The sequence below is a fragment of the Mustela erminea genome, chromosome 3, assembly GCF_009829155.1.
Source record: "Mustela erminea isolate mMusErm1 chromosome 3, mMusErm1.Pri, whole genome shotgun sequence".
Classification (NCBI taxonomy): Eukaryota; Metazoa; Chordata; class Mammalia; order Carnivora; family Mustelidae; genus Mustela; species Mustela erminea.
In genome coordinates, this window is record NC_045616.1 from 80,157,287 (window position 1) to 80,174,319 (window position 17,033).

Consider the following 17,033-nt stretch of genomic DNA (forward strand, 5'->3'; position numbering starts at 1 on the left):
GCTTAGTTGGTTAAGCGTCTGATTCTTGATTTTGGCTCAGGTCATGATCTCAGGGTTCTGAGACTGAGCCCCACACCAGGCTCTGTGCTGGACATGGTAACTACTTAAGATTCTCTTTTCCCCCTCTGCTCCTCTCAACATTTTCCCAACTTTCTCTTAAAACAAGGAGGAGGAGGAGGAGGAGAAGGAGACAAAGAAGAAGGAGATGAAGAAAAGGACAACGATGAAGAAGACGACGACGAAGAAGGAATAGGAAGAGGAGGGAGAGGGGTGTGGGAGGGGAAGGAGGAGGAGGAAAGGAGGAGGAGAAGAAGAAAATAGGTTGGAATTGGAGAGAAGACCTGGAAGGGTCTAAGCAGAGGTGCTTGATGGCTTTCAAGTGCAGCTTCGTATTTAGAAGTACTAACCTGAGTTAGAGAGCCATGTCCTGGCTCCGTGACACCAGATAAGTCTCCTATTTCCATACCTCAATTAATACAACAGGGCCCTCTGATACTCACAGTGTATATATTTGGCCAATCTGTAAGTTTAGGAACTAAAGTCTTATTCCAATTAACTAAATTTGTAGCAGTTATCAGGATAACCAATATCATATAGACTTGAACTAAAACTTATCCCCTTAAGTGTTTGTATTCAAGAGGAAATATATTTTACCCATGAGATACATAGCAGCATCTCAACCCCAATATTCCTTTTTAACGACTATAAAAATTTATTTTTCTTTTCTTTTTTTAATGTTTGCTACATGCCTTAAGTAACATGTATTCAACTCTGAGAAAGACAGTCTTGCCCTTAAGGTACCTACAGTGTGTTGGTAGAGACATTTAAACACACACTTATCAGGCACATAGCGGAGCATCTACCTCTTCCAGGAAGAACCAGGACAAGATTCCCAAGAACAGGAAGTCAAAGCTGAGAACAGTTAGGAGAGCCATACTAAACTCCTTGAAGATTCAGTAGTAAACAAAACCCTCTGCCCTTAACAGATCCATGAGCTAAAGGAAAAAAGAGCTCTTCAAGAACTTTGTTCTCAAACAATATGGCAGGGTTCCAGAAGGCAGACAACAGAGCAATTGTTTGGAGTTGGGCGGGGGGGGCGGGAGGGGGCGGGAAATCATCATCAGGAAGGTTTCACAGCGAAGGGGGCATTTGAACCTGAACCTGAGGAATAAGAGGAAGGTTCTAAGGGGAGATGATGGGGAGGGTATCCTGGGAAAAATAAAGAGCATGAGCTAAGGGCATGAGGGTGTGACTGGGCATGCCCATGTGGGGACAAGTAATGAGTTCAGAGCATGGAAAAACAAGCAGAGTACACAGGGAGGGGAGGAGGCACACCTCACCAATCTGATTTATCACCTGCTCCTTGGCCCTGCATGGTAATTCTGCCTCATATCCAACAAATCATCAATGCAAGCATTGGAACCACCTATAAAAGAGTTACTCCAGTGCTGTTTATAAAATACACATTAGAAACACTGACAGGGCTTTTCTTTCCCTATATGAAAAACTTTTGGTTTAAAAGATAGGGCAGGCTTCATTAGTAGAAATCCAAGCGCAAACTGTGCAGATATCTTGTGCAACAACCTAATTCCATTGCAGATGATGTCACCTATAAATGCCTTATAAATGGGGCAAGTCTCTGGGTGCATCCAAACAGGTGATCTGCACCGATGCCCAGTGCTGCAGGCATGGCTGTCTCTGTGCTGCGGCTGACAATTGTCCTGGGACTACTCGCCCTCATCCTGACTTGCCAGGCCGGTAAGTGCTCCTCAATGCAGCTCATGCAATGTGTGGTAGTCTGCCAGGAGTGGAGGGAGGTGGTGGCGCTGATCCAGAACATAAAGGGGAAAGAGAGGAAGGGGGCTTTGGGCAGTGCAGAAAGAGCACTAGACTAAGGGCCAAGAGGCAGATCCAACAACAAAAAAAGGATTTTTAGACTAATGTGCTTCAGTTGTACCTTCTATCCTCAGTGAATGTATGAAGTTTGGGATGATTTTTTTTTTATATTATTGATGCAATACAGTGAAACTATTATATTACAGATTTCTTGATGGGGGGATTTTTTTTTAATCATTCTAACTAATAATATTTAAAGGTAAAGGATATATACCCTGGAATAAGACTCCTAGGCCTGGCTGTCCACTGATCAGGAATGTGACTTCAGGCATGTTATTTCACCTCTCTGGGTCTCACATGTTAAAGGGAGTATCAACAGCTAACCTTCTCATAAAGCTAACATAAAAATGGAGTAAACTGAATAAGAGACAAAAGTCTGGTCCTTAATAAGCACCAATAAATATTAACTGTTATTGTTATCACGTATTATCTCACTTGATTCTCATAATAATCCTTTTAAGTAAACATTCAAACTTTTATCCATTTCCCTCTCAGCAGCTTAACAAGCAGAGCTTGCAGAAGGAAAGTCACTTGGGCAAAGACAAAGGTAGAAGAGGCATACCTGGAACTGAGACCCCAGGTCTCTTGAGACTGACCATTATGATTAAGCACCTACTTCTTTCGGGTCTGTCCCAAGCAAATAGGGTACCACAAGGCACCTTTAAGAGTCTCCCTAATTAATTTATTTTTGGCCTGCAGAAGATGGAGAGCTCTTGACTTGTCTTTATTCAGAAGGATAGGTCAGAAAACACAGCCAGTGGAAATAATTTAGTACCAGAGCCTTTTGAAATGTTCTAACTATAACTTGGCAGAACTCAACACCATCAGCCACCCACTGTCCACCAGCAGAACATATAGGCAGATATCCTAACAGAACTGCTATAGAGATGGCCTCAGACACTACTGTGTCCATCAACTCCTCGAGAGTCACCACCACAGTAAAGTGAAAGATGAGATTTATATGCTAAGGACCAGGCCGAAGCTCTGTCTCTCATGAACTCTGAAACTGGTTAAATCAGTTCACTGCTTTGTATCTCAAGTTTCTTCATCTATAAAATGTGATAACAATCAACTTCAACAGGTCAAATGAATATGCCTCTGTCATCACTTTGTAAACTATAAACACTATACAAATATCAGCAGTAATATATTTTTTCTGAACTTTATTATGTAACATTAACTGAAAAACTCAACAAAGTACTTAATGTAAATAAAGGCTAGTCCACAGTATATTTGAAAAGAAAAAATATTCAACTATTGGCTTTGATAATTTGTTTCTAGTATGTCAGACTTCTTAATTTTTATTATTTATATTTCTCTTTCTGTTTCTCAACATTTTCAAATGCCTTAATATTTTAATCACATTTTTAAAGTTTTACAATCTCTTAAAACATTAGAGAAAAAAGCTACTATAAATTGTTTTGCTACTATTACTATGAATATATTATGTGTGTGTGTGTGTGTGTGTGTGTGAGTGTGTTTATGTATCTTCATTATTATGGATATATATCCAGAGTAATGCAGCAAGCATTTATTGTAGGTTTACTTTGACCTGGTATTGTGATAATGGCATACACACACACACACACACACACACACACACGCTTCAGATGTTTCAGATGAACACACGTGTGTGTGTATGTGTATGTGTGTATGATATGGATATACAGATATGGGTTTATATACATATATATGCATTTATATTGAAACACATATATGACATATATGAAATATATATAAAATATCTCTCAATCCTGACAATAATACAACGGAGTAACTGATACAGAGTGGTTAAGCATTGTGTGCAAGGTTATGTGGTGGATTTTTTGCTGAAGACAGGAACCAAACTCAGGTATATAGGATTCCAAAACATATGGTCCTCCATATTCTAAAACCTCTTAATATAGCTGTAGTCCAAGGGCTAGAGCCAAAGATCCAGTCTTCACACATACTCCAAAAAAGGGCTCTTTGTATAATGAAAAGCTAGCATTTAGTAATCATATTAAAATTAAAGGTCAGTAAAATTAATGTGCCAATGCAATTATGCATAGAGCAACATAGGAAAAAGGACCCACCTTTCATGCAAGAAATTGCTGTTTTGTACCTGGTAAATGTCTTCAGGGGAAAACTGCTTGAAGATAGTATTATATCATGTAGATAATGCAATTTAGGCTCAAACCCTGGCTCAGCCAGATTCTAGAGGTGTGATTTTACGTGAGTCATTTAATTTCTCTGAATACATGTTCTCTCTCCTATAAAACCACAGTATCTTCACTGAACTAAATAAAGATAAAAGCATGTCATGTAAAAAGTATCCCAGTACCTGCTCAACAGGCACATCACAAATCTCCATTCTCCTTCCTTCTTCCCTTGATGAAAACACAGCAATTCTGGTCCCTGTGGTGGCAATCCATGAAAGGATCATGTCTTTATATGTTTGTTCATACCCTAACTCGTAGCATATACTATGTACATAATGGTAGGCTCAAAAAACACTTGCTGAATGCAAACACTAACAGCTAAAGGAACAAATACTTGGTGATTAGTACATTGATTTTGGTTAAGGTCCTAGACTGGTGCTCCTACCAAATCTTATGTTGTGGCACAGTAAACCACAAATGCTTGCAGAATTGGAAGCCACATTTTTTGACTAAGAGTTTCTATTTTAGGATATAATATAGATGCAAAGCTTCTAATGCAATTTTTGACAGTCTCCATACAAAAAGCTAGTTACACCTCCCTCATTCAGAGTCATGGGAAACAGGGTCTAGATGCTGGGACTTTTTGAGTCAAAACTTATGGTGGGGTTACCAAATGAAATACAGGATACCTAGTTAAATTTTAATTTCAGATGAACAACGAGTAATTTCTTAGTTTAAATATGACCTAAATATTGCATGGTCATTCTTACACCAAAAAAAGTATTTGCTGTTTTTCCAACATTTAATTTTACTTGGGTATCCTAAATTTTTATTTACTAAATCTGTGACATTACTTGTGAGGCTACAGTAAAACTGAAAGATAAAGGACCCACTTTATCCAGGCACCAGAGTCCAGGGAGGAGGCCACATGAAGCTGCTGACACTCCTCCCTTACTTTTTTTTTTTTTTTTTTTAAGATTTTATTTATTTATTTGACAGACAGAGATCACAAGTAAGCAGAGAGGCAGGCAGAGAGGGGGAAGCAGGCTCCCCGCTGAGCAGAGAGCCCAATGCGGGGCTTGATTCCAAGACCCCAGGATCATGACCTGAGCCCAAGGCAGGGGCTTTAACCCACTGAGCCTGGCGCCCCCCCCCCCTTACCTTTAATCTCTTGAACAATTTAGACTACAAAGCAAAGCCAACCTCCGCCCACCCCCCCCACAAGGGACCTTGCATGTCCCAGCCTCACTCCCTGGATCCTTAGTCCTCATTCCAAAGGGCACTTGACTAAAAGTTAAGAGTAAGAAGACTAAATTTAGAATTCCATTCTCTCTTGCTATTTGTGAGATCTCCTGCAAGTCACTCGATCTTTTCAGTTTCTTAGTCCAGTGGGGTAAGAACTATATACCCCATAAAAATGGACAAGGGTAAAATCACCTGGTATTTGTAAAGTCATTATTTACAGAAATATCAAATCAGGTACAAGTGATAGAATTTCTCCTTGTCATCATCCTTATTATACTACTTTCAATCTTATGACACACTTGTGGTTAAAGCATAATTTTTTTTGTCAAAGGCCACTACAGCACATTTTTGTTGCTGTTGATGATATTTGTATTTTATAAGTATTCTATGTTTGTTGTAGAAAAATTTAGAGACTATAAAGAAATAAAGGTATTTCCATGGGGGTGGGGGGTGGGAACAAGGCTAAGCAGTTCAGCAGAGTGCTTTTGGATCTAGATTTTAATGCCAGGAGGACTTGGGACTGAATTCTATTTTGGCCACTCACTAACTCTGTGCTTTGAATTAGCTCCTAAAGTTCTCTCAACTTTACCTTCTTGACCTTTAGCTTGAGATAATAGTTTTGCCTACTTCACAGTGCTGCTGTTGAGAATAAAATGATGTGATAATGAATGTGGATCATCTGTCATAGGTCTATCCTTAACAAAGGCTACCCATTATTATGTCATTATTATCATTACCACAGGTCAGGGATTGCATGGAGAAAATGACATTAAAATGGGCATTCTGGAGGTACCTGGCTGGCTCAGTCCATTAAATGTCTGATTCTTAATTTTTGGCTCAAGTCATGATCTCAGGCTCATGGAATCTGGCTCCTCACTCAGTGCAGAGTCTACTGAAGACTCTCTCTCCTTCCGCCCCCTCCCTCCACCCACTTGCACACCCTGTCTCTCTCTAAAATCAATAAATAAATCTTTTTAAAAAGGGGGAGGACATCCTATATTTCAATCCTAGTACTGGCATTTACTAGCTGCTTTACTCTGGACAAGTTACTAAACTTCAGTGAGCTTCAATTTTCTCTATCCAGAAAGGAAATCTATGTCTACCTAAGTATTAATATATGTTGTTTTTAGGAATAAGTGAGATGATGCATGTGAAGACTTTGTCCAGGAAGGCATTAAATGTTCTATAAATATAACTGTACCAGGCTGTATAATTAGTGAGGGGAGATACAAAGTGGTCCAGGAGCTCCCTTCAAAGAAAAGTCTTCCCTTTCTTATTGCTGAGAATCACCTGAGATTCTGTTCTGTTTTTCAGATGACAAACCAGATGACAAGCCAGATGGCTCGGACAAAAACCCAGAGCCAGAATTCCCCAAATTCCTAAACATCTTGGGCACAGAGATCATTGAGAATGCAGTGGAGTTCATCCTCCGCTCCATGACCAGGAGCACGTAAGCCCTGAGACAAACCTTGTTTTTGTCCAGTTTGCTGTTGGTAATAACCACATTGTATTAAAATGAATGAGAAACAGAACTGTGCATGACAATATATTATTTGAGTTGAAAAGTATTGTCTGACCCTAAGCTATATTTGCATCTGACTGAATTTTCCTAAACTCTTTTGGAGTGTGCACATTGCCAACAAGTGGTTCCATAAAGTATTTTTTATCTCAGGACCAAGGAGAATGGAGGAAGAGCACCAGACCAGGAACAGAAGGCCAGGTTCTGGTCTTCCCACATGTGCTACTTGACTGGGTGACCTTGAACAAGTCCCTCCTTCTCTGAATGCCTCAGTTTCCTCATCTGGAAAGTTAAAAAAATAAAGGACCCATCCAATACAGGCATTGTAATTCTTTGAAGGTGGTGGGTAGTGATATGTTCACTAATGAGAGGTGTGATGAGTCCTCCCTTTATTTCCTAGTTTGAGAAACTCAAGAGGGTTAGCAAAGAGAGTAGCTGATTATTTCCTCAGAGACAATCTAGAAAACCTCTCATATGAGTGTTGGTCATGAGGAACTGCCATGGTGGCTGAGCATATACCCAGAATCTTCCCAGAGTTCTTTACATGCTTCCAAGCCACTGTATCCAACACATAACACATCTTACTCCAATCTACCTAGCTCAGATTTTCAACTTTACTTCACCCTGTTCTCACTCAAACCACAGTAATTCCTACTTTCAGCTCTCCAGGATCCAATTTGTTCTGAATTTCCAGGTGCTTTCAATCCCACTTCACTGAGCCCCTGTCTCTAATTCTCTCCTTCATAGACCCCAAAGCCCAGTTTGATGAAGTGTGGTCTAGAATTCCTGGATAATTTATACAAAATGAAGTTTCCTTCATCCCATCTTGTGTCAAAGCTAAGGGCGTGCTTCTTAACAAGCTTGCTGGTGATTCTGATATCCCAACAATTTTGACAGCCCTTGATTAGATGCTCTACACTACATGGCCTTGACTTAAAGGTCCACATATCCTTTAACTTTTTATTCATTTTGTGTAAATGTGCATCTTAGCATTTGAGTGGGGGGGATGTTTCTGACTTTTTTTTTTGATTCTCAGTAGGGTCTACGACCAATAACAGATTAAGAAACACTTCTACAGAGGAGTAATCAGGGGCCATGTTGTAATCTCTGATTTGCTTAAATCAATACATTATCACATGATAGGCAGGATTCTGCATACCATCCACATGCACAAATTATTGAAACTCACAGATGTTTATTTTTGTATTGTTATTTTTCCTATTGTGGTTGGCTTTTGCAACTGTTTAGTTTCAGTGATTGTTAATATAAACAAGGAGGAAACTGACAAGGAAGCAAGAGTAACACCCATCATGTACAAAGTACACATTACACTCCGGTAGAATTCATACTGTACAAAGCATGACAAAAGCAATGCAAGGAGTTGAAGCAATAATATTTCTTTTTATTCCTTCCTTGGGGAATTCTCCAGACATAAAATAGCACACACCCCCACCCCCGTGCCTCTGTTAACTCTGAAAACTCATTATCTGAAATACAAGACAATTGCTGTCAGCTCTGGGTTCAGGAATGGCACCTTGACTTCAACCATTTCCACTTTTTCTCATTTTTTCCCAAGTAAATGATGTTCTTTCTGTTTCTGGAACTTAAAACCATCAAAGGCTCTCTTGCTTTCATTTCCTAAAATACTCCTTCCTTCTTTCGTGGCTAGTGCTTTATCTTGCAGCTCATCTAAAAGTCACCTCCTCAGAAAACAGTTCTATAACCACTCTTACTCACACTACCTTCTTTCATTCCCTCGTTCTTCTCTCTTACTTTACCTTGTCATAGTGTCATTATAATATTTTTATTTATTTGTAGTCATGTAGCTATATCAGAGACCAGATCTATCTAGCTCATCGCTCTAACACATACCTTATAGACTGAATGAGACACTCAGCAAATAATTGTTGGATTGATTAATTAAAGAAATATATCTTAAAGATCAGATCTAAAACCCATTACTGCAATATGACTGAGAAATCTTGAGGGATATTTGTTGCAAGATACAGCAGTCCTTGCTCAAGGGAAAAATCTAGCTGTCCTTTCTCTGTCCAAGGGAAGACCATAAATATAATGGGGATGGGGAATGGGAGAAGACCATCAAGAAGTGTTTCTAAGTACATTAGTATATACCAAAGTTGGGACAGAAATTGTGAAGGAAAAATCTAAAATGTAAAACCTTCTCAAAGATTTGCAGTCCTTATGGTAAGACGACATACCAAATGCCACGATGACTAATATGCTAAGATGAATGTCAGTAAAACAACACAGGTGATTTCTGGAGAATGGAGCTGTGACTGACACCAGGATGCTTAGGGGAGTATTTATAGCAAGGGTGAGATGCAATCTGGGCCTTAAAAGATGAAATGAGCTTTGATTAGTGAAAACGACAGGAATGAGGGAACTTCATAAAGATGAGAATTTTCTTTATTTACTCCAATATATCTGATGCCTAAGTACTGCGTCAGGCACATAATAAATGCTAGATATGTACTTTCAGGACACTGAATAGAAGAGCTCACTTCCTCCATTCTGAATTACTTTAGAGCTGTGTGAACTGGATTCTGGTCACCATTGTTTGGAAAAATATATATATTCTTAATCTCTCTGACCCCTCAAGAAGGCTCCAATCTTTGTGAATTTCCCCTTACCTGCTGAATTTCCAGGACATGGCATTTTCCTGGCTCTTTCCCTGCATCTAGCCATTCTTTATTCTTCTTTTTATTTGACTTATGATCCAGTGACTTCCAGAATCAGATGTCTATTGTGTTCTTTTTATTGAGCTTCAGACTGAAATGATTAATTGCTTGCTAGAAAATTTCACCTAGGTTTTCCACCAATAACTGAAATTTAACTGGTCTAAACCCAAACCCAACATCCCACAAACCTGCTCCTCCTCCCATGTTCCTTATTTCAGGAATCACATCCCCACCCACCCAGAATCCAAAAACCTCAGGGTCTTCTTGGATTTTTCCTGCTTGTTACCACAATCCTCGAATTGAAGAATATTCTACCTCTAATTTTTTTCCTGTATCATTGCTTTTCTTCAACTCCACTGGCTAGCTGGCCTAGTAGAGTCCTTTGTTACTTCTTTCCTGAACTCTTTTTATTAGATTTATGATTAGTTCACTGTTTCTGTCTGCCTCCCTTCAAACCAACCTCTTTCTCTCAGAGTTATATAACAAAAACACAAGTTGGGTTGTGTTACTGCCATGCTTGAAAACCTTTTGTGAATTTCCATAGCCTACAAAATCAGAACAAATGCATTTGGCTGATGTTAAATGTTCTTTCCTGAAGCTTATGTATCTTTCAATCATGCATCTCACTCCTAACATCAAACACCTGATGCCCCAATAACGAATGATTTGTTTCAGAACTGGTCATGTTTGTATAATGCCCAACATCTTTGCACATGGCTCTTCTCTCTGCCAGCAAGGCCTTGCTAGGTAGACTTGTCCACCTAGCAAGTTTAATCATTTTCTCAAGTCCAATTCAAAGATAAGCTCTGTGAAGACATCACAGAGCCCTATGATTACAAAACACAGGTATTCATACTCTGGATTTCATAATATTTTGGAATAACCTTCACATCAATTTTCTTTCCCCCTCATTGTTTTAAATTACTTGTTCACTGTTTTAAATTACTTGTATCTGATTGTGTTTATTTTCTGCACTAGACCATAAACTTCTCACAGGTCACATTTTTAATCATTTTACCGTTCCTGTAGCTACCATGTACCGTGTACCCCTTTCCTTGAATGGTACAGTGCTTCTAGTATTAACTCCTGACTCTAGAGCTCTCAGTTTTAGACTTTGCTATGTGATTTAGACAGGTTGTTTAATCTCTTTGAGCTTTAAAAGTTTCTTCATCCATAAAAAGAAAAAAATTATTCATTCATTTATTATTTATTTAATTCAAACTTTTATTAATTTATACTATTTGCCAGGTGGGATATATTACTGGGGTTATATTACTAAAAAGAATATACCAAATTACTGTCTTATACAGTTTGTGTATGAATGGACACCTAATGAATAGATTTGTTGGCAGATTCAAAAGAGGTAATTGTGCATAAATAGCTTACAACTATAAATTGTTGTGGAAGTCTTAAATCTTATTTATTTATGACATAGGAAAATCTGTGGAAGAAAATTGTGGCTCAAACAATTTAAGACACCCTAATGATCATTCTAACATTCTTATTCAATCTCAGTCATAATTCATTTTTTTTCTCTTTATTTTTTTCTTTTCAAGAGGATTTATGGAATTTGATGATAAACAAGGAGAACATTCAGCAAAGTGACTTTCCCAGGTGATTTTAACTTATAATTTACAACTAAAATAACAGCATACTGTTATTTAATTTGGGCACCCCTCTGCCTACCTATAAGCAGAAAAGGTGTATTTTGTTGTTGTTGTTTCTATATTGTAGTTTCTTAAACTTAATTTTAAATACATTTTTTTTTCAATCATCGTAAAGTCCCTGACCTAATCAGATTATCTTAAGAGAGGAGGCACAACTGTGGGGTGAAACACGCAAGCACTGGGAGTTAGAGGGCCTGGCCCTACCACAACTCTGCTCCCTTGCTTTGTGTTCCTGGCACATATGACATGAGGGGACTGTGTGCACTAGAGTAGAAGTGCCCGTAATTGTGCAGTTAGTTACTCATGAGAAGACTGAGATTTGTTGAATCTAATTCCAGGAGAAAATACTAACAAACTCTCTAATCCCACATAGTTGGATTTATAGTAGTCCCCCGCTTATCTGTGAGGGATACATTCCAAGAGGCCAGAGGATGCCTGACACAGTGAACAGTAAGAATCCCATATATACCATGCTTTTTCCGATATACACATACCTATAATGAAGTTTAATTTACAAATTAGGCACAGTTAGAGATTAACAACGATAACTAATAATAAAATAGAAGAATTTTAATAATATGATGTAATAAAAGCTCTGTAAAATGTGGTCTCTCTCTCTCAGAATATCTTATTGTACTGTACTCACCTTTCCTCTTCTTATGATGATGTGAGACGATAAAATGTCTCCATGATGAGATGAAGCGACTTGAATGACACAGTCACCGTGACACAGCATCAGGCTATTACTGATGCTCTAACATTATGTCAGGAAAAGGATCATCTGCTTCCAGACCTCAGTTGACTATGGGTAACTGGAACTGTGGAAAACAAAATCACAAATAAGGCACAATTACAAACAATATAGTTTGAGTGCTCAGAAACAGCCACTATTTCCTTATTCTAGTCTCTCCTGAGAATGGATATTGAAATATAAAAACAGAAATGTTATAGCTGTGAATGTAATTATTGTATCAGCAGCTAGCATGAACTGAGTACATACTCTGTTTTAAGCATTAAGCTAAGTTCTATATATGTAGTACCTAATTTCATTCTAACATCACTATGAGAAAAGGATATTCTTCTTTTTTAATCTTATAAGTAAGGAATGTGACCAAGTTACTAACATGGCCAAGTTAGTCAGAGAAGAGGAAAGGATTTGAACTCAGGCAGCCTGATCCCAGGGTGTGCATTCTATCCGTAAGCAGCAGTGCAAGTGGAGAACAAAGAACAGTGTAGAAGGAGGCAGTTGAAAAAAGTGAGTTAGCTATGTGATCTTACACATGCCTTCCAGATGCCCAAGGAAACAAAACACTACCCCTTTGGTTAATTCAGTTACCTTATATGCATCTTCAGGAAGCATGGCCTTTCCTAACTTCTATTTCATGTCTGATATAAGAAGGCTCCTTTTCCCTACAGTCTTCACTTTATACCCTGGGTGTTATTAAGCTTAGCAAATTACTATCATATTACCCAGGAACTTAGCCCACTCTTTTCCATAAGCTTCTAAGGACAGAAATCAGTTTTGGGCTTTTGGGCTTTGAAATCAAGAAATGCCCAACCCATACACACATCTGATTCTCACCCCAAAGCCAGCTAAGCTTCTAAAAGTATTCACTTATGTTTCCATCATTCAGGCTACTGGTACATGCCTCCACCCATTGGTAGCCACACCCTGAACCTTAGAGTGCTATACTAACAAATCAGTGTACGAGGTGGTCCAACAGAGAAGGTGTCATGAAGGGGTAGAAAGACCGAAAGACAGAGAAGAAAGAAGTTCAAATTCTAACTTGTCTGCTATTGGTTATGTGACCTTGTGGAGGTTCACTTTACTCCTTATTAATGTTAAAACTCTTGGAAACTTCATTGTTCAAGATCTTAATGCCAGAATTCTTTTTTTTTTAAAACTAAATCTAAAAAAAGCTTTGAATAGATTCATGAACCAATTGTAGATGCTCTTACTGACAGGAAGGAATGGCTCAATTTAGGGATATTAAAAAAAACTGGGCTAGAGAGAAGGAAGCCTCTAAGGCAAAGATTAAATTTTGAATGGTTTGATCAGGAGTTATCTCTTTAAACCCTGGTGACTGTGCATTTAATAAGTAGCTTTAAAGGCTGCACATGTATGATGATTGCTGCATCAAATCAAAAGCAAGTCACCACCTTAGAATTAAATGACTCACAGCAGTGCCTATTTCTTCAGTACATAAAATGTGACCAAAGTTCTCAGTATTTCCTAAATTAAGACAGATAAACAGATATCTAGATATCCCATCTTTCTCCTATAACATATGTCCCTTTCTAACATATCCATTTAGTGCTTATTTACTCTATACCTACTATGGGTCAGATTCTGCCAGTACTCTCAAGATAAATAATGATGTCCAGCCACTGAGAAGGTGATAGTCTAGGCTGTCACTTAGCAGTGAACCCCAGGACTGTGTAGGGAAATGATAGAGTTATGTATGGAAGTGCCTTGGACGTGCCTTGAAGAAAGGAGGTAAGAGACATGTCTGCAGAAAAGGGTGGGAACTAAAAGGGTTTTACAAAGAAGGTGAACTTCAGCACACATTCTCAGATGATTTACAGAGAGGGGCAAGGTCTCAAAAGCAACTGATCCAACAGCTGGACACTTAATTAATCTGAGACCCTCCCAACCTCTGCTTAATCACAGTAGTACAATTACCTTATATTAACAGACTTAAAATCTTTTTTCCTATTGTCCAGCATCACTTGAAATATATCACAGGGATTCAATATATCACTTGAATATATCACTTAAGTCACTAGACCTCTTAAGATATGAATTTCTTTTCTTGTATTAAAAAAATTTTGATCTGGGGCGCCTGGGTGGCTCAGTGGGTTAAGCCTCTGCCTTCGGCTCAGGTCATGATCCCAGGGTCCTGGGATAGAGTCCCCGCTTTCTGCTCAGCAGGGAGCCTGCTTCCTCCTCTCTCTCTCTAATTGTGATCTTTCTCTCTGTCAAATAAATAAATAAAAATCTTTAAAAAAAATTTTTTTTTGATCAAAGAAGTAAAAATTGGGAAAGCACTTCATGAATTCCTAATTTCTAATTACATATTTTGAATTAAGAAAAAATTACTATGGACCCACTAGATGACATGTTTATAGAGTTGCTGAGTCAGAAATTCCAAGAGAGGAACCTGGGAATAAACACATTCTGGGGTGTTCTGGGGGGTGGGGATAAACACATTTAACAGGAAATCCTCACGCTGCTGATGAGCAAAACTGCAGTCGGGCATGACATTACTCACCATCCACTCCATGATACCTTATGGAAGAAGATTCTTGCTGAATTTAGAGAAAGAAAAAACCTGCCTTCCCTAAAAACTCCTTCTTCTTTTCTCATTTTAAGATTTATGAAGCATGGTCTGTTCTTTTTTCCTGTCTACAGAAACTCAAGAGTAAAACTGATGACTCATTTTATCCCAGAGTTTAACCTATGCACCTCCTTCCCTCATCCTTGTCACTGATTCTTGCCACATATACCTTGCATGTTCATTTGTGTTGTTGTTGCTCTTTTCATCAAATATTATTAGAGTTGATTTATTATAAATCATCTCACATTTTAAAGTGCAAAGGCATTAAAATGTTAAAGATTAAAAATTCTTTGTATTTTTCTTAAATCCTTAAACCTTCTCTAGTTGGTAATTGTTTCCCTCTATCTGGCTTGTGTTTCTAAGGACACACCCGCAAGGCTCCAGAATAACCCAAGGGCAGCCAATCCTGCTTTTCCAGTTCTGCTTCCTGAGTCCTCCAGAACAGAGGCCCCAAAAGCAGCTCCAAGCAAGTTCTCAGAATTCAGGACCTGGCTCAACCAAACACAACTTACTTTAAACATCCTGACTTTGCATTCTTGCCTCTAGAAGTCAGAATAAATATGTCTCCTTAGGGGTCACATATCCTAGGTAACTGAGATTTTTATTGGTAGTAGTAGTAACTTTCCGGGGCATATTTAATGCCAACAAATATAAAATATACAGAAGTTATTATTAGCCATCCAAAGAATGGTTCAAAATAAGGAAGCTACAGCCCAGATAAAGTAATGTGTCCAAAGTCAAAGAACTAGGAAAAGAAAGAAAGGGAATTTGAACCTGACTCCAAAGAACAAACCCTTCACCCACCAAAATGTATGAAGTTTCACAGTTAAAAGCTTCATATATTCTTTTTGGAAAGTCTTTCAAATACATCTGAGTCCACTCTCCTGGGCTAGGTAAATTAAAAACCAACCATGTTTCAAAGAAACAAACTTACTACAGTTCCAGAGAGTCTTCATCATTCTTATAGAATAGGAGAGTGTCAGGGATGGGAGAGTCTGGAAAAGGACCCATTACACAGAGGCGGGGCCCAGTGGCCACTGTTACGGTACTTGCCAACTTGGTCACAGAGGATCAAACTCCTGTATAACCTGATCCACCTGAGCCAGAAAGATTCTCCCAGAATTATTTATGTGGCCAGTAGGAACAGACTGAAATCATGGAGCATGATGATAATTATGGCAGTGCCCTAGAATAAAGGATCTCGGTATTTCTGCTACTGGGTTCTCAAAAGCTGTCCAGCATCTAGCCTTTCCTAAGCACTCTGAAAGCAACAGCAGTGTTTCAACAAATCTTTTTTTTTTTTGTATTGCTTCCTATTTTAATAGCCAGAATATGTCTACATACAACACAAAGAACCTTTAATAATAGAAATAACTTTAATAGTGAACACCTACAAAATACTGAAAATTCATCTAACTCCCTACAATGTATTCAGACAAACCACCTTTTGCATTTTCCAGAGATTGTTCCAATTTCTTCTTTTTTTTTACTGAGATAAAACTGCATTTATTCTAAGTAGGTTTAAGGTATAAACGTGATCATTTGATATACACGTATAGTACAAAATGATTGTAAGAATTAGGTTAGTTAACACATCTATCACTCACATATTTACTATTTTTTTGGAGTAAAAATTTTTAAGATATACTCTCTTAGCAACTTACAAGCCCATGATACAGTATTATTAACTACAGTCACCATACTGCTCCTTATCATCCCCAGAAAGTATTGCTCTAATAACTGCAAATTTGTATCCTTTGACAACCTTCACCTATTTCCCCCACCACCTTCTGCCCGTGGCAACCATCAAACTACTGTTTCTCTGAGTTCCATTTTTTTTGGATTCCACATGTAAATGAGACAAATACTTTCTCTGCCTGACTTATCTCACTTAGCATAATGCTCTCAAGATAATGGCAGGATTTTCTCCTTTTAGGCTGAATAATATTCCACTGTGTGTGTGTGTGTGTGTGTATTATATTTCTCTATCCATTAATTCATGAATAGACACTTAAATTGTTTCCATGTCCAGGCTTTTACAAACAATGTTGCAGTGAACATGGGGGTATACATATCTTTTCAAGATAGTGATATCTTGGGATATATACCCCAAAGTAGATTGCTAGATCATATGGTATTTCTATTTTTCATTTTTTGAGGAATATGCATACTGTTTTCCAGAGTGGCTGCACCAGTTTCCATCCCACCAACAGGGCACAAGCGTTACCTTTTCTCCGTGTTCTTGTCAGCACCTGTTTTTTCTTATTTTTTGATAATTGCCTTTCTAACATGTGGGAGGTGATATTGTGATTTTGATTTACATTTCCTTGATGAATAGTGATGCTGTGTATTTTTCCATATACCTGTTTGACACCTGTGTATTTGCTTTGGAAAAATATCTACTCGGGTTCTTTTGCCCATTTTTAAATTAGATTACCTGTTTCACCTTGTTTTGGTTTTTGCTATTGAGCTATATGAGCTCCTTATACATTTTGGATATTAACCCCTTATTGAATACAGATTTACAA

The 17,033-nt window shown here is 38.2% G+C and overlaps 1 protein-coding gene and 1 long non-coding RNA gene across 2 annotated transcripts in view; one reads left to right on the forward strand and one right to left on the reverse strand.

Moving 5' to 3' along the window:
* Positions 1-17,033, reverse strand: part of LOC116586382 — a 65,654-nt gene that overhangs the window by 6,772 nt on the left and 41,849 nt on the right. Inside the window, exon 3 of the long non-coding RNA XR_004284011.1 lies at positions 11,814-11,985. This is a non-coding gene — a long non-coding RNA (uncharacterized LOC116586382). The remainder of the gene's footprint in view (positions 1-11,813; positions 11,986-17,033) is intronic.
* Positions 1,638-16,387, forward strand: C3H5orf46 (chromosome 3 C5orf46 homolog). Its single transcript, XM_032336245.1, has 4 exons — positions 1,638-1,758; positions 6,597-6,732; positions 11,057-11,114; positions 14,869-16,387. The coding sequence occupies exons 1-3, from the start codon at positions 1,671-1,673 to the stop codon at positions 11,103-11,105; spliced, it is 273 nt and encodes a 90-aa protein (XP_032192136.1). The 5' UTR covers positions 1,638-1,670; the 3' UTR covers positions 11,106-11,114; positions 14,869-16,387.

Coding starts and splice junctions, on each gene's coding strand:
- C3H5orf46 (XM_032336245.1), top strand. CDS start 1,671: ATGCCCAGTGCTGCAGGCATGGCTGTCTCTGTGCTGCGGCTGACAATT. Junction 1,759..6,596: donor CATCCTGACTTGCCAGGCCG/GTAAGTGCTCCT, acceptor TCTGTTTTTCAG/ATGACAAACCAGATGACAAG. Junction 6,733..11,056: donor CGCTCCATGACCAGGAGCAC/GTAAGCCCTGAG, acceptor TTTCTTTTCAAG/AGGATTTATGGAATTTGATG.